Here is a 26764-nt window from a genome sequence, read left to right as displayed (position 1 = left end):
AAAGAGGAGGTCGTGTGTCCATGGAGACAGACTGGATTGATGTGGACACAAACCAAGGGAAGATGGCGGAGCTACCGGCGGTAAGGAACACTCTCCCCGACAGTCCTGAGTCTCCGAGGGAGTACAGCTCTGCTGACGTCTTAATCTTAGCCTGGTGAAGCTGATTTTTGGATTTCTGGCCTCCAGAACTGTGAGAATAGGTTTTAGTTCTTGTAAGCCACCACGCTTGTGGTAAAGGAGCAGGTATGCACAGAGCAGATCCACGTTCCCCTCTCCCTTGGAATTTGGAGTCTTCCTTTGACAGCACGCCAGGGAAGTTCTGGCATTTCAACCTCGGCAACTGTAGGCAGTCGCCAAGTCACTGTTACCACCCTTCCCAGGTTCTCACATTTCCTGTGGCGGGGGGGGGTACACCTGCGTCAACATCTGGTCCACCTTATGTCATCCTTTTTGGCTTAATAGTCTTAGAATCCACTCCCATACTTGTTCCCCAGACTCCTACCAGTGTGAAGTGATATCCTGCAGCTCTTCTGCGTAAGCACCTTCTCTTGGCCCCGATCCCGTATTTCCGTTTGGGAAGAAGGAGAGAGGGCAGGGCATGCTATTATTTTCCCGGAAGATGGATTACAGACCTAGATCCTGAGGATCAGTTATCCCTCGAGAGAGAATTGTCTTGGGTGAAGTCATTGAAACCTTTCCTCCCGGGGGCCTGGGGCTGGGGTAAGACTATTTCCCTTCGGACAGGAGGGGCTGCTTCTGTCGGCAACAAGAGACAAGATATCTCCCCAACGCTGTCGTAAGTTTCCTCCTGTTTTGCCCTTGCTTTCACTCTATGCTGTTTCCTGTGTGCGTACCCCAGATACCCAAAACAACTGGTCCCCCAACAGTATCCGTAACTGCCGCCACAGCCCTCGATCCTCCCAAGCGTTGTCCTCCATCAGTGCACACCAGCGCTCGCGGTCACGTGAGCAAATGTGAAGTCACAGGTACCCACTTCCCCCAACAAGGACGCTACTCGTCTAGATCCATCCAAGCAAGAGAAGGGCCATCCAATCCCAGAATCCCACTTGGAGGCTGTTTCCTGGGGCTACTCATGGTTCGAATTACTGTTTATTGGGATTTGCAATGGGACACAGACGGGCACACCAAAAGGATGGCGTGGGGAGCACGGGCAAGGATGAAAGACACCTGTGAGAGATGGAGAAGCAGCTGTGCTAAGCACAAGCGAGATGATTCTACCAAGAAGAAAATGCAAGCAGTGGCTCCTGACCCCGTGGGATCTACACCTGAAGACGATGTTCGGAGACGCCCGGCGGACGCCTGAAGCTGCAGGTAGTACAAAAACGATAAATGCTGTTTGTTCCTACACATGCATACCTATGCGGCAGCTTAATTTGAAAAGTAAACACAGAGATTAACAACAATAATCTCTAATAATAACAACCTACCAACAGTAACTAAGGAGCAAACAGAACAATTAAAATAACATACTGCAATACAAGTTATGGGAATGGGATCTCCGTCTCACCATATCTTCTTGGGCTGCACTCACCCGTCTCGTGACGGTGTGAGGTGAGAGGCCTGCGCGGGATGACGCGAATGAACGACACGGGCACTGTGGCGTCCTTAAGGCTCCTGACCGCCGATCTCCGGATGATTCCTCCGGAGGTTCACCTGCTTCCCGTCCGGGCTGACAGCAGGACTGAAACCACACCAGCCAACTGCCGAGGAGGGCTTACCGCCGCTCCACGCCGCTCACACCCTGACCGTATTCCCTTCCTGCCCAGTCTTCCCCTAATGGCCTCTCCCACTTGCAAAAGCCAACAAGGAAAGGGGACTCTGGTTAATACAGTGTAAATAATGAACCCCTGGCATACTGAGCAGGGTGAAGGGTGGAGAGTGGATTGGGCGGGGGGGGCTTCCTGCTCATCCAACACGGACAAGAGCACAGGAAGGGCGAAGTAGCCACAGCAGATAGTGTGCTGTCCGGATCACCGCGTTCTTCCTCTTGCTCAGGCCCAGGCCGAAGAGTGGCCTTACCCCTGGCACTGGGCACTCTCTTGAGGGTGCATCACACTCAGCACTAGGCTCCCTCTACTTCTGCTTACATATTCCATAAACGCTATTTTCTTTTCTCCTAATGTTGGTTCCTTTCCCTTTCCACGAAAAATGACCCTAAAAAGAACAGTGACTGTATACTCCCAGGCAGGAAAAATCCTCTGAAGCCCTCCTTTGTCTTTTGCCTTAAAATGTGGGCAAGTTTGTTTGCTTCTTACAAATCTGTATTGCTTTTAAGAGTCTTTCCAAAACTTTAGATGGAAGGTGGGCAAGCCTAAGTGCTAGCACACCACCGCCCACCCCGAGAGTTCCGGGTTCGGTGAGCTCGTTATTCCACACGGCTGCCACTTTTAAATGACCCCAGAGACCCCATCCCGATGTTTCCATCCTAACAGGAAGACAGGATGGAAGTACACGACACTACACATCCAGCACGGACGCACGCTTCAGGAGTTAAGTGTGTACCATGACAAGTGGGAGACGTTCCTGGAGAGGGAAGGCCGAAGGGGTGACGGGGGTGGGTGGTCTTCAGCTGCGTGTGTGTTGCGGGGGGACAATTTGAAGAAAATACGGCAAAGCAGTTAAACCTAGGGTTACACACATGGCATTACTTCATGATATCAGCACAAGCCACCAATGAAGGACTCCGGCAACATCATCCCTGCCCCGGGATGGCTTGTGAAAACACTCACCGGCTACCACTGGATTGTGTGGAGGTCAGACTCTGAATCTAGCCTATCTGGTTCAAATATCGAGTCCACTATTTCACGGATGCATGATTTTTAACAAGTTGCTTAATGTCACAGTACCTTTTACTCCATCTGTGAAATGGGGATGATACAACCTACTCTGTAAGGTTCTGAGGATTGACTAGCTCGACCCTTGTGAAGCACTTACCAAGGGAGTGAGCGACTCTGTATGTGAACACCTTAAGACAAAGAAGCCACTTTGTTAACTGGACTTATGTCCAAAGACCTTTGCTAACCTCAAACCCACAAACTCTATGATGACATATTAGGTCCCCCATAAAATGAAATTCTATCTCCCCTCTGAGTCCTGGCAGATGGAGTTGTTGTCAGGCATATTTTTGATCAAAGATGCATGTACCTACATACTTATGTATAAACCTATTTCATTTTCAAGGTCGGATGGCAAATAGTTCAGCCAGTGAGGGGCTACCGAGTACCTGAATCTAACTGGTTTCTGAGTTTGATACTGAGTAGCAAGGACAGCGATAAATTTAACTGAAATTTTTACCCACATCTATTTGATCCCCGAGTTCTAAATGGCAAGGGGTATGTGAAGATGCGCACATACCTACTTAGATCCATTTTTCAAATCAATCCATCAGTTCCTATGCAGGAAACTATTAACAGAAACCAAGGCACCTTGAGCAGTATGGCATAATGCAAATAATGATTTTGGACTCAGCAAAACATAGTTAAGAATCAAGAGCACTGTGGTCCAGCCCAGCGGAGGATTCAGCAATTAGCAGGACCAAATACTGGGCTTCGGCGGCAAGAGGAGTGAAGCATCTGTCAGCAGCAGCTAAATCTCTTACATCACTCCGGGGACTGCCCCTTCCTCGTAGAAAGTCTCGAACAATGTACCTCCCGTGTCCCCGCTGCTCTTAGGAAGCTACTTGAGGATACGCTAAGACAGGAGACAGAGGAAATGGGAAATCAGGGAATCCGACATAGGGGAGAGACAGGCAACCCCCGGGGACAGTGAGAGGCGATTTCAGGATGACGGCTCCAGCAGCCACAGAAGGGACCAACGCCAGGCTGGACAAAACACACTGTCCCCACAACGTTTCTTCGAGAAAACAGATGAAACTGAGAGTGCTGACGTGTCTGAACATCTGGGGAAGATATTCATACATCTAGCAGAGTCTGGGGTCGCATCAGCAGTAAGTACACAGAAAACCATACAAAGTCAACTGTGAACTCACGGAACCAAAAATGCCGTACGGGGTGAGAATAACATCACATCAGTCCGCTGTGCACAGCGTTCCATAATCTTCCGGATCAGTCAATAATGAGAGCCCTGAATTACAATGTAATTCTGCTGGGGGCAGAAGGGAGCAGGAAGGAAGCATCCAATGGGTTGCAAGCAGAGGAACAAGCTTGACACTAGGGATTAATGCCTACACAGGCGAAAAACCAAGTAGAAGCGACAGAAGCATGCTGTCAGAAGATACGGTAACGGTAAAGCAAAGAGCCTGCTCTGGGGTAGGAAATCGGGGAATGAGGGCAAGGGGGTGGTATTTTTCATTCAGAAAAACAAACCTATAGATCTATGTACCTCTGTAAACTACGTGTAACTTTAAGAAACAGAAAAACAAAACATGAAATCTAGCACAGTGCCTAGCTCATAAAAATTCACGAAAGTTAACTGCTTTATTATCATGACAAGACAGATGACAGGTTTCCATTTCACCATCACATTCATGCTAGGGATAACAATGCTTCCTATTTCGGATGCTACTTGATCTTTTAAAAACACATTACTTACTATGCTTGGGATATTTGGGCATGCTTAATAAAATAAAAAAATTACAAAACATTCCAATTTTTTTTACTAAACAGTATCTAATTTTATACAATCTACACACAATTCTTAATTTTAGTTAACAAAAACAATGAAATTATTTCACTTCTCGATATTTAACAAGACTTTAACTCCCCAAGACATGCACGACAGCCACAGAAGTGACTCTGTCATTGACAGGATGGTCTTGGCATCTTATATGTTATGTTCCCACCTTTAAGTCCTACTTGCTAAATTAGAACAGGCAAACACAATGAACAAGTGGTTCATAAAAAAGGAATAAAAACAGCCAAAAACACCGATGTATCAATCTCATTTGTAATTAAAGAGATACAAATTAAAAAAATAAGGTACCATTTTTCACGTACATTGGCAAAGATTAAATTAAAAAAAGGGCTCATATGTACAGCTGAGCAGGGAGAACATGGGTGGGGTGAAGGGCTGGTCACACCTCACACTAACTGGAAGCGTGAATTACAGGGCCTCTCGGGAGCCATCTGGGAATACTCATCAAAGCTGTTAAGAACGCTCAAGCCTTGTGAGCCACCTGTAGAATTTTGGTAAGGACCTAAGCAGGCATGTACCTCACGATGTGGTTACAGTGCCATTCGCTGCACCACTGCTGATCATAAAAACCGCAGACAATCCGAACGCCCGGCCCGGGTGAGGAGTCGAGCACCGCGGTGCACCTCGCTTGGGCCTCAGGCAGCGCGGTGGATGCTCCCCGCAAGCCTGTGCCCCCAACTGCGCCTCGGCCCCACCCAGAGTCCACTTCCCGCAGAGGCAGACACTGTCGGAGAACAGCCTTCTCAGGGATCTGAGTCAACAGGAACTGAGGGGAAACGTGGGGATCTGGGCAAGTCCTCTTCACTGACAGAAACGAGATGCGAGAGGAGAAATGGCCTTTGCAGCCTGTTAGATACAATTCTACGAATGTGAGCTGAAGTTACAAGAGCAGCTCGTACGACGAGGGAGAGAAGCTGAAGGCCAAACCAGTCAAGTGAGGCTCGGGCGAGCCAAGTGCCCTCAAGGGCAGCTGGGCGGTGTGTGCGCGGTCAGGCGACTGAGCTTCACTACAGTCGGGCGCTGTCAGCTCTGGTCTAAAGCATCCCGGTACTGACCACACAGCAGAAGCCTCTAGCACCCGTCGGGCCACAAACGCATGGGGACGACCAGGCGACGTGCAGTCGGGACAATAAAACATCACACAACACTACGTTTCCATAAAAAAAAGGTGTACTAATATGGATTCCTTTGCCTAGAAGGTCTAGAAAGATACTTCGGGTTCTAGGAATCGTGATCGCTGAAAGGTAAGAATTTGAATGTTTCCTCTTTGCATACCTGCATTTTCTACCCTTTTCTACAACAAGCACTTATCACTTTTAGGATCCTGCTACCTTTTCTACTCCTTGTCAATCCCGTGCAAATGGGGGAAAAGAAGAGGGACACATATACCGACAGCCTGCTGTTTCTAATAGGAAAAGTTGTGGTTTTTTTTGAAAACTGGTTTTTGAAATAAAATTTGATACTATCAGGCATTTATTTTGTGAATACAGAAGATTACAAACAGTTTTCATTTTCCTTTGTTACTCAGGGAATGCTATCATGACTTTGTACCATTTCGTATTGGAATTTCTTCTGTGAAGCAAAAACAGTCCCAAAATGAAGGATCTTCAGGGGTCATAGGAACAGCAGATGATATTAAATCATTAAAGGTGAGAACAGTAAACTGCCTCTGAGTTGGTTTAGAATCATCTTCAGATGGAACCTAAAAGGGGAAAGAATAGATTACCTCATTGTTTTACTGCATGTTCATCTTACAATCAATTTCATAATTAGGAAAAGGAGAAATATGGCCAAATTATTACAAGTCAGTAATATTAAGTTATAACAGAGCAGGATTTCTAGATAATTGTAATCACTCCTCGTGTTAGTGTTGCCAACATAAGTTAAGAAAAGTTAACCACCCGATCCTTGAATTTTTTTGGTACATAACCCATGGTATTTGTTTCAAATGTAGATTTCTGAGCCACACATCCAAAAATTCTGATGGATGAGTTAAAAGGATTCCCCAAATATGTCATTTTAATAAGCAGCTAGGTTTTTCTGATGAGGAGGGCCACAACGCAAACTTCTGAGAACTCTCTGGAGGGTAGATCTGATAAAGCCCCATCACCGCACAAGAGATTCAGCACCTCTACAGGAAATGATTCATTCAACTCTCCAGGTGAGCATTGTATCATGTTCTCAGACAGAGCGCCAGCCCACTGGGGGGCAGGAGGTGGATTTCACACTGTGCTGTAACAAGGCCCAGTACGATTTTACATGATTTACATTTCACAACTATGCTGATGGCGTGGTTATCTGAATTTTATAGATGGGGAAACTGAGGCTCAGGAGGATCCAGCACTCCGTGCCAGCTCACACCCAGGTTACCATGGCAGACTTGGGCCTGGAAGCCAGGTCTGCCGGACAGCACGCTCGTCCTCGAGGGGCAGAGAGCATACAGTGCTCTGCAGTGTGAAGCTGAGACCTACCCACGAGGACAGGCAACCTGGGCCAGAACAGCTTCAGGTAACATCCCCTTGTAACTAAGCTATGAAGACATTAAATCCTCGGCTAATGGATCAAAAGCAGGGTTGGTGTACGGAGCTATTGTTCTAGACGTAATGACACACATACACCGGTCATGCTATGGGGCCTCACATGGGCTCCCTAAAAATAGGGACAGGCATACAGCTCCGATTCGTCTAACACTACCAGGGATTCCTTAAAACATCATTTCCGCAGAATCACAACTATGTGTAGGGAGGCTGAGGGTCCTTGACCGGGAGGGTGTTTTTGTTTCATTTCCTCACGTAACGATTAAGAGCAGAAGCAAGCAAACGCAGACTGTGACGGGGAGGACGGGGACCAGTGTTCTGCCCCACGGCCCCCAGGCGTGTGAGCCTGTAACTCTGGGACTAATTCAGGAGATTGCTATAAAAGGGGGAGCGGGTTCAACCTGCCAGGTAACGCCATTACTCAACACCCATCAGCTGGTACCTTTATATTCCACACAGCCCCAGTTCACCGGGAAATAAGCCACTGTTAAGGGGACTAAGGCTGGTTGTCTTGGGTTTCTACTGAACCGCAAGTACTAGGACAATACTATCAAAATGTCTTCTTTGTAATATTCCTGAGTATGAAGAAACGGGTAACACGCTTTTAAAAAATTTCTGTGAAATCCCAGATGATCTTAAGGATTTGATAATGAAAAACACTCCTAAATCTATAATCTTAAACACCTCTAACCTGATAGAAACCGGATGACTGTTTCCATCCATAAAGAACAAACTCCACACTGATTCATGCTTTTTAGAAAAAAGTAAGAAAAATCTTAAAATCTCACAACCTGATGTCTAGATCCATCCGGTTTCCTAAGAGCCACTGCAACAAAATGGTGCTCATCTATTTTGCTTTCCTGAAAAATAAAAGGTAATTTAATAACATCACTAAATGTGCAAACTCAGAGGTACTTCTGTCTGTATTTTTCAATCTCCTTTCCCTCTCTCTCTGTATACACAGGCACACACATATACCACCCCCCCAGCTCCCCTCACCCATTTACGTCGTCACCTGGACTTCAGCATGTACTTCCTACTGGGACGCTCTCTCATGTAAACCACACGAGTTAACAGCTTCAGGAAGTTTACGCTGAAAGAAGAGTTAAATCTGCTACCTGAACTGCAGTGTTTGTGACTGAATCCAGTAAAGTCCCTTTACAGCCTTTCCCCCCTCCTAGCACCAGAGCCCACCGAGGGTCAAAGCCTGCTTTCAGTTGTCCTGTCTTGCTAGCCTTTGTGTCTGTTAGGACAATATTTTAAAACATAGGATCCACTACTGTCCCTCCTTTTTTTAATAGAACATTGCACATTTCTGGTTGGTCTGATTGTGCATTTTCAGCCAGAAAACGACCTAGATGGACAGTCCTATTGGCCGCACATCGAGACAGTCCTCGGCCATCACTGGTGTTTATTTTGGATGTACTCCAGGTGTACACGTAAAAAACTCAGACTGCAACCCTGGTTTGTAAGCATGTCATGAACTACAGCCCATGGGAACTCCATGGAAACTCACAGGTAAGCCTGAAAGAACACGCAGTTTTCTGTCTTCCACTAGGGTCTGAAACAACGGGGATGGGGCCTAGAAGAGGATATTGAGGCAGTTACCTCAGTATCTTTACAAACTATTAAAAGCACCCAAACTAAAGTTTCCAATGAAAAGCCACCATACTAAGGCATTCCTCCGTAAGATACCAGTTTGAAACAGGAAACTACAATCAGAAATTGGATACTCATAGCTTCACACCTTAAGGTACCCAAATTAGCAAAAAAAAAAAAAAATGAGATTCACTAAGGACAAGTACATTTAAAAGAAGAAAAAAGTAGCTAAGTGTCAGAAGACTTAACAGGTCAAAGGTGTTTTCCCTTTAACTAAAAGCAAGCTCACAATATTTGTTATTATAGACAAAATTGCCCTTTTTGATACATGGTCTTCCATTTTTCACACTGAATATACTGATCACGTGCACACCACGGTGCAGACACGTTTCGGCTGTAACCACTTCTACAAACCACTCAGGTGGTGAGTTCTGTGGCGTCTGCATCTGAGGGGAGTTATCAGGAGGCGTGGGCAGCCGCCCGTCCGCTGAAACACAGCACGTTTCACACCCCTGCTCAACCTACCCACACACCTACCTTGCTGGAAGCCACAACTCAGTGACACTGATTACAAAATAAAGCCTCCTCCGATCGACTCTGACCTCATCAGAACCACGTAAATATGAAATACGACAGAGCAAATATGAAGAAACCACTTCACAATGAATGACTCAGTTACAGCACATCCATACTCAACGGATCACTGTGAGGGGAGGGACTTTGCCGTTAAGTCCTTTCTGTCAAGGACAACGCACATAATAAATGTCAGTTGAAACAAAAAAAAATGAAATCAGCAACTTAGCTACTTAAACGATGTTCATTCAGTGCTACTGAATTTAAGATTTAACTTCTAAGACTTTCTAAATTTTCAAGACTTTCCTAAGCTTATCACTTTTACCCATAAAATTTTTGTGAATACCAGAACTTCCCTATAATCTCCAACAAGCCAAAAGGGAGCACGAACATTTTGTCTTTTTAGGAGATAGTTTAGCATTAGATTACAAAGATTAATCTGCTTCAGTGAGAGCACATGTTGTCTTGTTAGTTATGTAACCCATCTTATAAAAAAAGTTTAAGCTATAACTTAAAATTTTCAAATTTTACAATTTTTTTCAATGGCAAAGCTGAAAATATATCTGTCCCAAATATTAAAATTCCTACTTCTTTAAGCACTTTCCTTTCAATGCAAAGAATTTCTATTTCATCTAACCCCATCACTGGAACTTTTTGGTGGTGACCTTCCTAACAGCAACTGGTTATGGAAACTGAAAGTCTATAAAAAAGGATATCCCTCTTGACCTAACATTTCATTTTTCTAAAGCATTATTCTTCCAGGTGTGAGATACAATATTCAGGTAAACAGAAAGTCCTCTGTATTTGTTACAATAAATAATGGATTCTTGATTATGTCCAAGCTAGCATTTTCAGTCTATAATAAACTGAGCCAGGTCATATAGAAAGGAAAAAGTAAAAGATATAAAATTTCTGAGTTTTCTAGTCCCGAATTCTAGCTATTTCTGAGGCCCGGTGACATGAATCACTCTAATAGCCTATAATACTGTATTTTTGGCTTAAATGAGTTTGTGTTGGGTTTCTCTCTCTAGGGACCATGAATTGCTAGTGACAGAGACCAAATATAGAGAGAGACCGAAATCTTTAACCTGGCCAGTTATGGCCACATGATTGTGGTCGTCTAACCTGGACTCCCTCTCAAACCCCCTCATCAGGAGACACAGCGGCCGCCTTTGGCCGCTTTCCCTTCCCATTTTACTGAACTCACTGTGACTTACCTTTCAAGTGTCAGCCTAAATGTCACAGACCCCCTTCAGAGCACCAACAGTGGACTCCAGCTGTGTCGCTTCAGTGACCAGACCCCAAACCCATCTCACAGACATGCGCACAATATGGGGATTCTTAGAGCAAGTGTGACAAATTTCTTACTTCAAATGCCCATTCTTTTTCTTCTTCCCCATCCAGGAACAAGCGTGTTTCCTTATAAACTTGGCCGATATCCAGATTTAATGGGGATATATCGAATTCAAGCCGTTGCAATTCAAAGCCTAGTCCAACACCAATGGCTTTTATGAAGCTTTCTTTCAGTGCCTAAAATACAGAGGTATTTTCTATTAGAGCATTCAGCAGGCAAAACTCTTCATAACCTCTACAGGCCCAATGCAACCAGAGTTTTAACTCTATGCTACATTAGGGCTATAAATTCTTACTATTTTGGGGGGCACCTGGGTGGCTCAGTTGGTTGAACATCGGCCTCTGGCTCAGGTCATGATCCTCAGCGGGGAGTTTGCTTCTACCCCCACCCCCCCTCCCCGGGCTCATGCTCTCTCTCTCAAATAAAATCTTAAAAAAACAAAAAGCCAAAAAAATTATATCTATTTTTATACCTGCAGTAGGACAGAGACAAACCAGATGTGTGATCTTAAGATTAATCATTTAATCCCCTGGTGCCTCCATTCTGTCATGAGTAACATGAGATACTAACAGTACCTTCCTCACAGCACTGTCATGACAACTTGACTAAATGAACTACCTTATGAAAAGCATGTGTCTCCTGGCACGTAGTAAATACTACATTAGTGTTTGTTAAATAAGGCCTCATGTGTATAAGATCCTTTGAAAACAAGAACGTTAAATATTATTTATAAATAGTGATAAATAAGAGGTTTTATTTTAGCTTTAGAGCAAGTGCCTTCTGAGCATTGAATATACATTCAATTTTCTTAAATGTGATTATGATTTAACAATGATACACAAAAATCATGAAGTTCCCAAGTAATCACCCATTTACTTCAAACACTCTAAGAACTACTGGGTAACCAAAGGACTTTTGCTCCCATTTTTAGTGAAACTAATGGATTATCCTAGACTTTTACTCTCAAAATTAGAAAGAAATTATACCCAATTCCTGTAAAACATGTCCAGTTGAGTCCATTCATCCTTAAAGCTTCTGATTGTTTCCCATTCTTTGTTGGTGAACTTTCTTTTCATAATATGAAAGAATTCTGGAATTGAACCACGACCTGCCAATTGAGAAAATGCAGAATTAAAAATAGCTGTTCTATTACCAAAATCGTTAAAAACCACAGACAGAAAGCTGCACACCACCTTATTTCTTAATATAATCACAATAATCCTAAACAAAATGTCAGCAAATCAAAGCTGGGAATTAAAATAACACTCAGTGACCAGCAGGAGTTAGCCCAGAAACAGAAGCATAGTTTAAAAGAAATTGTGAAATTCTGTGGATTATTAAATAATTAAGGGAAAAAAACCACATATGGTTATATCAACAGATGCCTTCTGAAAATCCGATACCATTTATTTTTTTTTTATAAATTTTTTTTTTAAAGATTTTATTTACTTATTTGAGAGAGAGAGAGAATGAGAGATAGAGAGCACGAGAGGGAAGAGGGTCAGAGGGAGAAGCAGGCTTCCCGCTGAGCAGGGAGCCCGATATGGGACTCGATCCCGGGACTCCAGGATCATGACCTGAGCCGAAGGCAGTCGCTTAACTGACTGAGCCACCCAGGCGCCCAATCCGATACCATTTAGCAGCCAAAAGTGGTATAAATTCTAAGTAACTACGAGGACATTTCCTGTATGTGGTAGAGTATCAGAAATCCACAACTTTTTTTTTTTTGATGTAGTGTTCCATGATTCATTGTTTGTGCATAACACCCAGTGCTCCACGCAGAACGTGCCCTCTTTAATACCCGTCATCAGGCTAACCCATCCCCCCACCCCCCTCCCCTCTAGAACCCTCAGTTTGTTTCTCAGAGTCCATCGTCTCTCATGGTTTGTCTCCCCCTCCAATTCCCCCCGCTTCCTTCTTCCCCTCCTGCTATCTTCTTCTTTTTCTTTTTTTCTTAACATATATTGCATTATTTGGTTCAGAGGTACAGGTCTGTGATTCAACAGTCTTGCACAATTCACAGCACTTGCCATTGCACATACCCTCCCCAATGTCTGTCACCCAGCCACCCCATCCCTCCCACCCCCCACCACTCCAGCAACACTCAGTTTGTTTCCTGAGATTAAGAATTCCTCATATCAGTGAGGTCATATGATACATGTCTTTCTCTGATTGACTTATTTCACTCAGCATAACACCCTCCAGTTCCATCCACGTCGTTGCAAATGGCAAGATCTCATTCCTTTTGATGGCTGCATAATATTCCATTGTGTATATATACCACCTCTTCTTTATCCATTCATCTGTCGATGGGCATCTTGGCTCTTTCCACAGTTTGGCTATTGTGGACATTGCTGCTATAAACATCGGGGTGCACGTACCCCTTCGGATCCCTACATTTGTATCTTTGTATCCACAACACTCTTAAGACAGATACTCCCTGGGATTTAGATTTTTACTTTGCTACAGAACAGAAAAAAAAAAGAAAAAAAAACACAATTTCTTTACTGTAAGTTTTTGAGAACCGGGAGAAAGTCGAGGATCGTTTTTTTTGTTTTTATTCTAAGTTACCACTTTGACTGCAAAATTAACATATGCTTATTTCCTTCAAAATAATGGTCTCTCAACATGTTTCCTAATTTGACATCTCCAAATAAAAAGAGATTTTCATTGGTCTTTTCAGGGATGTCCCTGTGAAATATGCTCATTTTAAAATAATTGAGACCCAGCCCTAGCGCCTCTGTTCCACAAAGTATTACAGAGCATTCTAAACAGATACGATAAATAAAATAACTCAATCCAATTCTCAGAATCAAGAGCTAAGATGCAAATTAAAAATACAAGATATGGGGGCGCCTGGGTGGCTCAGTCGTTAAGCGTCTGCCTTCAGCTCAGGTCATGATCCCAGGGTCCTGGGATCGAGCCCCGCATCGGGCTCCCTGCTCAGCGGGAAGCCTGCTTCTCCCTCTCTCCCTCTCTCTGCTTGTGTTCCCTCTCTCACTGTGTCTCTCTGTCAAATAAATGAATAAAATCTTAAAAAAAAAAAAAAAAATACAAGATATGCCTTTCATATTCTATTTTTCCAAAATCTAACTATGCTGTTTATCTTCACCACTGAGCAAGTTGTTTCTATCATCATTCATTTACTGTACAAATATGCAGATTAAGTATAAACATTACCACAAACATGTATCTGGAACTAATGGTTACAAACGTCAGTCCTGGTTCCTGGCCTCACACACACACCGACAGCCTAGCTGGGCCACCAGAGAGCCTGGCCCAAGGGAGATGAACCACAAACATTTACTATATGAATAAATGAACTTAACCATTATCTGGTTACTTCCTAACGCCCTACTGTCCTATGTCCTTCATTCATGACTACGTTATTTTGCAGAAATACTGCCTCCTCTTTAAGGCAGTGCCTCTGTAGATCGTGTTAACATAAGCATATCTACTGTAACTCCAACTCCCATTTCCAAAGTACCCAGCTCTAAAATCTGACGTGCCCAACTGGCTGACTACCACTCTTGAAGCAACAGACACCACCACCACCATATTCTCTATGGGCATTAGAAGCTTGTCTGGGGAAAAAAGATGTCAAATCCCTCTAGTGAACGTTTTACTGGCATTTTACCGCCATCTCACCCTGCGAGGATTCAACAGTTAGGGCTCCTATGAGGATCACTCACTCTAAAAACACCCAAGTGCTAGATGCCAGGGACAGACAAGCAGAACAGACCTGTCCTTACAGGGGGCTTACAGTTCCTCCTACAGGAACCAACCACCACTCCCAAAGTTCTGTCAAGGGGAGAACATACTAAGGCCAGTTTTTCCACACGACTGTTTATGATTCCCCTACCATTTCCACTTCAACAAAGTCAAGAGTCTCTTCTTCTTAGCCGGGAAGTATTTCTGATGACCCTACAATGAGTGATAGGGGGTCCTTTACAGATCAAGACAAACATTCTCATTTATTTCCAAGTTCATCAGACTCATCTAATTCATCTGTCTACTCCCTGGCACTCTATTCTCAAGAGAGAATACATTTCAACACATTTTATGAATCCAACTAATATTTACTGTTTCTATCTATTTATATTGTTAAAAGACTATTACTTCCTAAAAGTAGCCCAGCAAAGCTATGAAGTCATTCCATGCAAAGCACTGAAATAGTAAATTGATCTGGGAGTCCCGGGGAAGGGGGTTCTTCTTGAGGCCATGGACCCCTTACTCTCCAACACCTTCCTTAAGCCCCTGAATAAAAACGGTCTTGTTAAAATGCAAGCAGAACTAGTGCATACTGGCTTGAGAAATAACACACTGAAGACGGCAGGCTTGCAAAAGTGACAAGAGTAAACCTGGAGATTTTAAATCCTGGGGGCATTGTTACCTACATAAATCATCACCTGTTTCCTCTTCAACAGATCCTGGCACAGAACAGTAATAATGGGGAAAAAGGTTACCTTGGATTTGGAAGACGGCACTGCATATTTTGAGTAGAACTGTAGTTTTGGTGGAACCCTATCCAAAAAGTCGTATTTAAAAATATATGCCTGTTGTCATCTATAGTGTCATTTTGTTTGTTGGTTTCTTCATAACCTTCAAAAAGCCCTCTGATTTTTTAACTAAATAAGATGGGGCAATCAAGAAAAAAAATCCAAATATGCATGCTAATAAAAAACGAACTGATTAACATAAAAAGCAATCTAGCACAATCACTGAAAGCAATCACAAACTGATTATGTACAGCTAAAAAAGTATCCAATATGAGTGTTTTCATATACTTTTGAGAGCATTTTACCCATTCCACAAAATAAGAGATTTGACAGCAACAGGAAGAGGATTTTGTAAATATTCAGCCAAAGCACAACAGCGCCACAGTGTGGTTCTATAGTGGAAATACACAGAGGGGGACTGGTCTGTGAGGTCCAGTCTATCTAGGAAACTGGAATTTAAAGAAAAAAAAAATACCAGTAGGAAATACCAGAGCAGATCTGTCCCTCAGACTATCTGAAGGCAGCACAATTATCAGCCATATAATCTGGCAAATCCTAATAGTCTTTGATTTAATCATCCTACTAGATGTTTAAGAGCTTATATATATATAGATAAAATTACTCAAAAACTTGTATTGTTCTAGACTAACCAAGTTTACAGAAACCAGATCTCCCCTATTGTAGCTTAATCTCTAGGAAAAGCAGTATTAGATATTAACTAAGTGTTCCACAATGATCAACTACTCAAGACCACAGTGCAGCCGGGAAGTTCATTAAACATACAGTCACAACCTACAACGAAATAATTTAAAGTAAGTGCTCTAACTGCTGTTGCAAGCCTATGAAAAAAAAATCCTCCTCGTGCCACCACCTCAAAGGCCACCGACATCAACCTGTCCCCCAGACAAGGTCACCAATGTGTATCTACACCAGCATCTCAGGTAAAGTTCACCTTTCTGCCTTCAAGAAAAGGGATCCGTTATTTTAGGGGGAAGCAGTGTCCAACTGTGTGCTTCAGAATAACATTTAGCTTTTGACAGTGAAGTCACATTAAAAATTCTAGTAGTGTCATTTTCTAAATACTGGATAACATATATTGCTTCCATGGGAAGGGAAAGACTTCTAAAATTTGCATTAGTATGTACACAATAACGTAGGATTTACCAGCTCACCTGTTTGGGAACTTACCCAGATACAGACCCAGAATAAAGAAAAACTGCGAGTGACTCCGCAAAGCTTCTCGCAGCTTACGGACAACAGACGTGCTGTGGAGCAGAAGCCCTGGTCCGAGAGGCAGCGACCTGGGCTGGAAGCCCCCCACGCCGGCAGCCCTGAACCCTAGCTGCTCTGTTTCTGTAAATGCTCATTTGTCCACACACACGTGCCAACACACGGGAGGAAACAGGCCTACAGAGCGAGGGCGGGATTCCATGGCTGTAAACGTGCTATCCTTCAAGACGAGGGAAGGATCCTGGAGGCATGGTCGAGGGGCAGGAGGGTGGGGCCGCCCCAGGGACCAGGACACAGAGCGTGCAGACACCGAGGACTGTTCTCAGACCTTGAAACCTTAGGTCATTTGCCCGGCTGGCTGCACACTTGCTTGGGACCCGACTCATGCCTCCCTTTATCTTCCAACTTCTCCCTTTTGAAATGGGAATGTCTATCCTCTGCCTGTTCCACCAATGAGTCACAGGAGGAGATGGTTTGTTTTCTAGTTTAACAAGGTCACTGAAGAAAGGAACTCTGCCCCACCGGGGAGCATACCCAGTCTCACCTCTACCTGAGTGAGATCGCTCAAATGATGAGATGTGGAACTTTCTGAGGTGACAGTGTTCAGAAGAGATTTTGGAGTCAGATGGAATCGGCTAAGACTTGGAGAGGCTGGGAGAGGATGACTTTATTTTGTACGTGGGGAGGACACAGACACTGGGGAAGGCGGGAGGCAGAAGATGGACTGTGCCGGGTTGAACAGTGTCTCCCAAAACTCATGCTCGCCCAGAACCTAGGAAACGTACCCTTATGTGTATAGTCTGCAGATGTAATCAAGATGAGGTCACACGGATCAGAGCAAGCCCCGTATCCAATGACTGGTGTCTTCATGAAGGGAAACAAGCACACACACGGAGAGAGACAGAGTATAGGAGAGCAGCCCCGTGAAGACGAAGGTAAAACCAAAGAGAAGCAGCTCCAAGCCAAGGGACGGCAAGCACTGCCAGGGGACCAGGAAGAGGCAACGAGGGATTCTTCCCCAGAACGAGAGGCGGCGCGACCCTGTCAACAGGCTGGCGGACTTGTGGCCTTCAGAACATAATCAATTCCTGTCGCTGCAAGACAGGAGTCTGTAGCTTCAGCGCCACACCTGGAGCCCAATGTCCGCATCCGGCCCCCATCACCTCTTTACTGGCATTTATGTAACATCTTGGTGGGGTTTCTAAAGCTTCAGAAGGGGACAAAGAGTCGGGGAGACTAAGGAATGCGCAGGTGACATGCCTGCACTATTCCGCCCACAGCAGACTGAAGCTCTGACCTCACCGAGCACGCCGTGCTGAGTGGGGGGCCTCTGTCGTGAGCTCGTCCCTTCACCAAGTTGAGTCCAGACAGCTTTGCCCATCGATACTTCCAAGCGTTTTACATGTTAACAATATTAACCTCTGTCCACCAAGTTTGCCACAAATACATTCCCGTGTTTGTGAGAGAGAAGACGGAATAGGAAATCAATCACATCTGCTGACCTCGCGCTTCCTTCTGACCTCGTAAGCTTAACAGGGATCCTTCCTCCAGAAGTCCGACGAAGCAGACACTTCCCCTGAGCGCCAGTAACTGTCAGGAACCTAACTCTAATTTTGCTGTACAGAGTAACACAGGATCCAGTGGCTTTCTCATGACTTCAATCATTAAAATGTGTTACCATCTTTCTCTTTGCTAGCTCTGTAAATTACCCCTAATACAGCGTTTCCCAAACATTAATACGTCTGCCACTCACCCAAGAAACTGCTGAAATACAGAATCCTGGCTGTACTCTCAGAAATTCTGTTCCAGTAGGTCTAGGGTGGTTTCAAGGAGTCTGCGTTTTTAAGAAGCATCTGGCTGGTTTTAGTATCCTGACCCGTTTTAGAACCACCATTCTATACATATAACAACAGCAACTACCACAACAACCTTAGGTACTTAATTCCGGGCACTTTCTGGGTTTATGCCTTAATCTACCCAGCACTGGTGGTGGTAGAACTGTTTAGCCATTAGGATGTAAAACACAATACACACATAAATTCTAGAGGAATAAAAAATTTAAATGTAAAGATAAAATTGCAATTTTAGAACAAAAGCTAACAGACTCTACTCTATGGGTAGAGTAAATCTTTTATCAATTTAATTATTTTTTCCAAACAACACAGAATTCAGAATTTATCAAGGAAAAGATAGATGTATTTAATTAAAAAATAAAATTCATATGGCCAAAAATATAACTAAATTTAAAATATAAATATATAATAGAATGGGAAAAATTCAACAATTTGGTCAAAAAACTGTTAATATCCATAACGTATAAAGATCTTTTATACAAGGATTAGAAAGTACAGATATGTAGTTTATACAAAAAACAAATTCAAACAGTCAGTAAGCTATTACTCTTGTGATTAGAGTAATGTACCATTTAATAAATGATCTTTATCCACTGAACTACTTCATGTAAATACTGGGCTCATCAAAAAAAAAAAAATGAGATCTTGCCATTTGCAACAACGTGGATGGAACTAGAGGGTGTTATGCTGAGCGAAATAAGTCAAATCACAGAAAGACAATTATCATATGATCTCACTGATATGAGGAATCTGAGAAAGAAGACAGAGGATCATAGGGGAAGGGAGGGAAAAATGAAACAAGACAAAACCAGAGAAGGAGACAAACAATAAGAGACTCTTAATCTCAGGAAACAAACTGAGGGTTGCTGGAGGGGAGGGGGGTGGGAGGGATGGGGTGGCTGGGTGATGGACATTGGGGAGGGTATGTGCTATGGTGAGCGCTGTGGGCTGTGTAAGACTGTTGAATCACAGATCTGTACCCCTGAAACAAATAACACTGTATGTTAATAAAAAAAAAAAAAAAAAAATACCGGGCTCTGACTCTTAGCTGTCTATTCTTCTGCGGACACCATGCTTTTGTTTACGCCGAACACAGTTGCAGAGGATGGTTAAGCCAGGCCCTCTCACTGTATTTTTCATACTCTTAAGACATCAGTGGCTCCATAAAAACATTAAATTCATTTAACCCAGTTCCATAGAATTTTTCATATATTTTTGTACTTGCAAATCCTTAAACAGCTATCAATAAAATCTAGTACTGAGAGGCAGTGGCTAAATACGTGCGCTTTGTATCATGGGCACAAATCCATGATCATCTACTTTTGAGCTGTCCTCTTGGGCCAGTGTCTTATTCTAATCTTTTTTTTTTTTTTAAGATGAGATTATTTGAGAGAGAGAGAAAGAGAGAGAGGGCATGAGCACGCACACACACACACACACACACACAAAGGAGGGGAAGAGAGGGAGAGAGAATCTCAGGCGGACTCTACGCCGAGTGCAGAGCCAGACGTGGGGCTGGATCTCCCGACCGAGATCATGACCTGAGCCAAAACCAAGAGTCAGATGCTCAACCAACTGAGCCACCCAGATGCCCCTGTTTTATTCTATTCTATAAAATAGAGAGTACTTACAACCTAGGCTTAAGCAGATGAAGGTAACGCACATGAGGCTCTAACACAGTGTCACAAAGAGGAAATGCTCAGTAAACACTAGTTCTACACTGCGTACCCCACTCAAATCCTCTGTGCAGTGAAGACCCGCTCCGTACCCAGGCAGGGGGAAAACTCTCTGCTGGCAAAGACCAGGCTTTCTAGGGAGGAGTTCAGAGTACAGAAGGAAGAGTGACTTATTTAAGCTACTTGCAGGCTCTATGTCTCCAAGCTTAAAAAAGAAAAATGCTTTAAGCACATCCTGCTGAACTCAGGTCTAGCCAAGAGACCAGTGTACATGGAGAGAACAGTGGAAGAGACCGTACCGGCAACAAGGGGGAAAGCTGAACCCAAGGAAAGGGGAGGCGAAGGAGAGAAGCAGCTGGGAGATACATGGATGGTGAGGAGGAAATCTCAAAGGAAGAACTATTTGTAATCGTAGATCACTGATGAGAACGGTTTATATTCCAACTAGAATCTCAGCTGTTACTCATTTTTTCATTTTTCAACAAACACTTTCAGCAAAACCTAAAACTCCGATCATCTGTACATGCAATAAGTATTTAGGGAGCACCTGCTCTGTGCTACACTCTCTGCTAAGTACCAGATCCGCAGCGGCAAACACAAACAAGCCATGCTTCCTGACCTTCTCTAGTGCAGGAGAACAGACGGGAATCCAGTAACTAAGTTACAGTCACAGATGAGAAGGCCCGCGAAGGGTCAGAAAGTCCTCTCTAAGGAGGTACTGGCTCCTTCTCATCCTTCACGTCTCAGCTACTCAAGAAAAGGGGGGGGCGGAGAACAGGCAGAAGGAAGGACTGACAGGAAAATGTTTGCTACACTCGAGGTAATAAGAGTGTGGACAGAAGACAGTGAGCAAAGAGAGCAGCCAGAAATGTGAAAAGAGAGGTAAATGAGTTCAAGACGATAGGGTCACGTTAAGGGGATTGGATTTTATTAAGAACCAACCCAAGAGTTTTGAGAAAACTGCTGTAGGTATTTTTTTTTTTAAGATTTTATTTATTTATTTATTTGAGAGAGAAAGCGCGCGCACACGCACAAGCAGGGGGAGGAGCAGAGGAAGAGGGAGCAGACTTCCCGCTGAGCAGGGAGCCCGATGCGGAGCTCAATCCCAGGACCCAGGGATCATGACCTGAGCGGAAGGCAGACGCCTAACGACTGAGCCACCCAGGCGCCCCTGCTGTAGGCATTTTTAAAGACCACTGTCCTCTGTACAGAGAAATGTACTAGCTGGGTGGGGACAAAAGTGAAAAGGGGGAACTAATTATAATAATGCAGGGAACGGTGTGATGGAAGGAAGACCGGTAGACTCTACCACCTTCCCAGCTTATAAGACCACCTCCCACTTTGTACTTAATTCACGGAGCAGCTGTTCTAGAAAGCAGGTCTTTGTCAGTCATTTCAAAGCTGTTAAATTGGTATCAAATCTCAAACTATTGAGTTATTCTGTCTTGCCAATTAGTCCGCCACATTTATAATAAAAATGGAAATCTGAAAATATAAAATCATGGGAAAAATTTATTTTGGTCTTTTCCCAAATTTAAATCATAATTTTTATACTGTATCTATCTGATTTGCCTTATTTTGTAAATATGAGAAAATTAAACAATTCATAAAACTATCTTTTCTTTTATACTTAGAACTACAAAAGTCTTTAATGCTGGATAAAAATTAGAAAATGAAGGAAAAATCAATTTCCCAATTGGGGGCAGCAAACTATGATGATGGCCTACAAAAGCACTTCCCCCAGGGGTTAGAAAGGTACTGCCCTGGCACCTTCCTTACACCAGGGTCCCCAATATCTTCTAACCCTCTTCTCCAGACATTCATTTACTGAGCACCAATCAGGCATGAGTTACTTTGGTGTAAAGCTCTTTTCTCCATTAAGCAGAGAATCAAGTGGTAGGGGTAGCAATCTGCCCAACTGTGGGCATCTGGCTGGAAGAGCCCCGGAACCCCCAGACCCATCAGCTGTCCCCACTGCCCTGCCACGGCAGCACGGGGGAAGCTGGGAGAGTGAGGGCAACCATCTGCACCTGCTAGAAGGAAAGACTCCGCAAGTCCCTACATGACGCTTGCGTGGACACAAGGAGAATGAACGACGGAAGGAGAACCGAGTCTTTCACAGCACTCGCTATGCCCCAAAGGCCGACTCCATCTTGAGAGCGGACAATCCAGTAACGGTGTCCGACACAAGGCATAAAGCTGCAGCCTCCATCACTCGGCAATTCGCCCCAGTTATATGGATGAACAAGCAATTCAAATGAATCTTCAGCAAAGGAAAGCAGTGTCTAGTCCCCCGTCGCGAGTGATGAAACTGTGCGCCCTCATACTTCAGACATGAGTGACACAATCACAATACTAGTAACAGATGGAAAAGATCTCCTCCCCGTGTGAGGAGACGTTACCAACCACTCTTTGGAAAAGACGCAAAGAATAGTAGAAGGCCTGGACACTGAGACCAGCCAAATAAGATCAGTCAAAAAAAGTGTGTGGGGGGGGGAGGGCTCTAATAAAATATAATTAACAGGACACTGAGTTTTCAATTTTTGCTCAATTATCCAATGATTAAAAGTTTCAATTAGTAATTGCTTGCTTATCCAGTACTGACCATAAGCCAACATTGTCCATGAAGCCAACCGGTAATAAAATCTGTCTCACAGGCCTAATTTCAAGGCAGGTATCAGCGTGAGGAGTCAGCCATCACTGTGTCATTGTGCCGACTGCCCTGGAAGGACCAGGGGGCTCTCAGGTAATTTCTGATATTTGGAATAAGGACAAAAGAAAGCTATGAAAGCATATAGGATCGTTCCCATGCTCACCTTTTCTGGAAAAGTTTTATTTTGTTTTAAGATTTTATCTATTTATTTGAGAGAGAAAAAACGAGCAGGGGGAGAGAGGGAGAAGCAGATTCCCCACCGAGCAGGGAGCCCGATGCGGGGCTCGGTCCCAGGACCCCGGGATCATGACCTGGGCCGAAGGCAGACACTTAACAACTGAGCCACCCAGGCGCCCCTAGAATAAGCTGTGATCCTGATGAAAACCAGATCCTCTCCAGAGAAAAACACATGTGCATATTCACATGAAATGTAGTAAACAATATTAGGGGGTTAAAAAAATGCCTTGATGCTTACCCAGGGATTTTTGGGTCGAGTCCCCATCATTACTAGGACAGCTTCCCGAGGAAAGTTAAGAACAGAGCTCTAATGGAGAGGTTTATGAGCAGGTCAGAAAAAAAAGGAAATGGTGGGAAAATGCGAGGTAAATACACTGACAGCAACAGTGAGAGAGGAGATTCACAGCCATACTCAAGCCTCACGGCAGCAGCACAAGGCACAGCTTCATTCATCTGACAAAATATTTAGTGGGCGCTGGTGTCACTAAACTAGGGGGGCTAAGACATGGGATAGCAACCAAGCTCGGAAGGAGCTCACAGCTCCTGCTCTCGTGTGGCTCATAAGGACCACGGGAAAGACAATCAGGTATCCCGCTAAGTCATCAGGAGCTGCGATAGGTTACTGGAATGAAGGAAATTTATTTTATGAGAGCCTATAACTAAAGAACCTAGCTATGACAGAGGGATCACAAAGCCTTCCCTAAGGTACATCGTTATCTCTGCAGAAATACGGGTGGGGGTGAAGTTAATACAAGTCTCCCAGACTAAGGGCAACAGAAGATTCTGTGGTGGAGACAGTGCGGAGATTCGGAAGTCACACTCTGAAATTAGGAAGATGCTGGTCCTCTCCTTAGCCTGTTCCTTACCTCCTGATAAGAATACTAGCGTGTTCATTAAGGGGCGGCTGGAACAATTAAATCGGACAATTTACGTACAGTACTTGGCAAAATGCGCTGACACAGAGTAAGTGCTCACTGAATGTGAGTGACGACGAAAATTACACAGTAGTGAAGAGAACCTGTGCTCTAGTAAAATTGCCTGGGTACACCCAACCCCACAATCAATGTAAACAGTTCCTACAGCCACCAATTACAATTTCTAAAGCAAAATACAAGCAACTTAAATATTTTACTAACTGCCTGCTCTTCGTTTTCACTAATGTAAATGCACTGCAAAGAACTGTATTTAGATATAACACAAATACATGTTACCTATCTACCTAAGGACTCTAGTATACTTCACCATTGAGATTTTTTTTTAAGTAAAACAACAACTTCCTGATGAATTTTCAAAGACTTGAGTGAAACAAAGTTCTTACAATACAGTTATTTTGTTTTCTGAACAGAATGCTCTTCAAAATTGTTGAGTTTCAGTTCCGTTTAATATGTTATTTAAATAAAAGACAAACAGCTATGTAAAAATTGTTCTTTACAAAATTTAACAATCTTGGAAAAGTTTCAAATTTAGTCTTATTTAACAAGCTGAAGTATAATCCAAAACGAAAACCTTCATATTTTCACTTTGCCTCTAGGCAAAGCATTACATGCATCCCCAGTAATGGAGAATCCTTCCTTTACATAGAAGTCTATTGATGTTCAAGGCAGAAGGGAAATACACTCTTTTCAGATACATGCTCTCTCAGATACACCACCATTGAGTACTGAGTACATTTTTCCTAAACTTCAGTATCTATAATACATCTCCTGGCCTGAGATTTCTGAACAGATAAGAACTTAGAAAACAAGACATATGCAACATTACCTGGAAAACTAGTTTTCATTACATCAATTCCAACTTGTAGCTCAGGTTCAGCAGCAAGTACGGCATAGTCCCCTTGATGAGAGACGTTAAAGTTGAAATTGGGGTAGGGATTCAAGGAGTCTTTTGCGAGAACTGGTTTTCCCTTTGCAGTTCTTTGCAAACGAATATTATTCCAAGGGATATTCAATTTCTCTGCAACTAATTTCCTTATCATCAGACGACCAGCCTGTTAAGTAAGCAAAACATGTGGTTTGTATTAATGTCTACTAAACATTCAGGTACCCTGCCTGTAACATACAAAGTCTATTTTTGTGGTTTCTAGAATAAATTCATTTTTAAGTGTTTAAAAGTATAAGTACTAAACTCACTGTACGAAGATTTAAGCAATGCTTAAGAAGGTAGAAGAAAAAGTTAAAGTCCCTCTTTATCAATTTTTTTAACGTAGACATATTTGAGATCCTACTATATGGAGTACTGCACCACGCCTAAGCTTTATAACTTGCAAGTGTTGGGGGTTATTTCATGTCTGTACATGTACAAGAGTCTGGTCTGTCCCCTTTTGACTGTAGTATAGTATTTCACAACACCAAGATACCCCCCCGATGGACTATTTCCCTACTACCGTACTTTTAGGCTGGCTCTAGGTTAGCTATTATAAAAAATTTCCCAGTGAACAGCCCTGTTGTACCTACATCTTTGTGCATATGTCCAGGTATTTCTAGATCCCGTATACCCATCACTCAGCTTCAGTAATTAGCAATGCATGACTTGTTTCCCATATACTCCTTCCATTGTCCCACTTCCATTAATTATTAAGAAACAAATTACTAAAATCACGCAAAAATACCCAAGGGTATGAAATGACAAAGTCTGTAATATTTTATGAAATATCTTTCAAGGATTTTCCCCTTCCATTCTAACACTGACTTTTTTAAAATCTGCATTACTTTGGGGGCACCTGGGTGGCTCAGTTGGTTGGGCGACTGCGTTCGGCTCAGGTCATGGTCCCGGGGTCCCGGGATCGAGCCCCCCATCGGGCTCCCCGCTCGGCGGGAAGCCTGCTCCTCCCTCTGACCCTCCCCCTGCTTGTGTTCCCTCGCTCGCTGTGTCTCTCTCTCTCTCTCTCTGTCAAGTAAATAAATAAGATCTTTAAAAAAAATAAAATCTGCCTTACTTTGCATGACACAATTTCTTACAAACTATAAAAAAAAAGTTAAAAAAAAATTCACCGCCATGCCTTCAAAACACTATCGATTGGTCCACACGCCAAACGAAAAGGGGTTTCTACCCAGGGGCATTTCCGAGAAATGGCGGTCTGGGAAGCGAAGAGACCCAGAGGCTATCTCAAACTGCAGTCTGCCGCGGAGGTGATTCTGCAACATGCAACTTTCCCTTTGTTGCTTGAAAACGCGTAACCACAACCCACACTTCCATTTAAAACAGCGTTCCCCCAGCCACGCAGCCGGGCAGGTCGGCCCGAGGGGCACCCCCCGCCGCGGCCCGGCCCCTCCGGCGCAGGCCTCTCCGCGCGACCGCGAGCCCCGCCGCTGTGCGCGGAGGCCGGGCCCCTGCAGGGCGCCGGGGGCCGGGGCCGCGGGCCGCGCGGCGGGGAGAGCGCGGTCCGGGGGCCCCGGGGAGGGGCTGCCGCCGCCGCCGCCGCCAGCCCCCGCACACAAAGGGCGCCGGGCCGGGCGCGCGGCCCCGGCCCGCCGCACCCCAGACCTGGAGGATACCATGGCTGCCTTCGCGTCCCGCGCAAAGACGAACTGGCCAATGCGCTCCTTCTCCTCGGGCTGGATCGACCGCACCGCCAGCAGCCACTCTGCGCGGCTCGGCAGCCAGGCGCCGCACGAGAAGGCCCAGCGCACGCCCTCCATGGCCGGCACGACGCGGGACCGCGGCGCGGGCGGGGCCGCGCACCGAGAACGCAGCTCGCCGCCACCCCGGCTCTGACGGCGCGGACGCTGGCGTGACCCCGCCCCCTTCCCCGGCGTCGGGGCGGGGGGCGGAGCGGACGGCGGCGCGCACGACGCCCCGCCCACCGGGGGCGCTCGCTCCCCGGGCCCGGCCGCCGTCTCCAGGAGAGGCCGGCTAGGGGCGGAGACCGAGGCCCGCCTC

The 26764-nt window shown here is 44.5% G+C and overlaps 1 protein-coding gene across 1 annotated transcript; it reads right to left on the bottom strand.

The window, feature by feature from the left end:
• Window positions 1-6124: 6124 nt before the first annotated feature.
• AASDHPPT (aminoadipate-semialdehyde dehydrogenase-phosphopantetheinyl transferase) lies at window positions 6125-26627 on the bottom strand. Its single transcript, XM_027579833.1, has 6 exons — window positions 26380-26627; window positions 24647-24872; window positions 11724-11845; window positions 10752-10913; window positions 8003-8071; window positions 6125-6376 (listed from the first exon to the last, which is right to left on the bottom strand). The coding sequence occupies exons 1-6, from the start codon at window positions 26521-26523 to the stop codon at window positions 6212-6214; spliced, it is 888 nt and encodes a 295-aa protein (XP_027435634.1). The 5' UTR covers window positions 26524-26627; the 3' UTR covers window positions 6125-6211.
• Window positions 26628-26764: the final 137 nt, after the last annotated feature.

This window comes from Zalophus californianus, chromosome 11, assembly GCF_009762305.2.
Source record: "Zalophus californianus isolate mZalCal1 chromosome 11, mZalCal1.pri.v2, whole genome shotgun sequence".
NCBI lineage: Eukaryota > Metazoa > Chordata > Mammalia > Carnivora > Otariidae > Zalophus > Zalophus californianus.
Note: the sequence above shows the minus strand (reverse complement) of the source record. Positions and strands in the feature narration are given on the sequence as shown.

Coding starts and splice junctions, on each gene's coding strand:
- AASDHPPT (XM_027579833.1), bottom strand. CDS start 26,523: ATGGAGGGCGTGCGCTGGGCCTTCTCGTGCGGCGCCTGGCTGCCGAGC. Junction 24,873..26,379: donor GGGACGCGAAGGCAGCCATG/GTATCCTCCAGG, acceptor CTTACTTAACAG/GCTGGTCGTCTGATGATAAG. Junction 10,914..11,723: donor ACATGTTTTACAGGAATTGG/GTATAATTTCTT, acceptor TCTGTATTTTAG/GCACTGAAAGAAAGCTTCAT.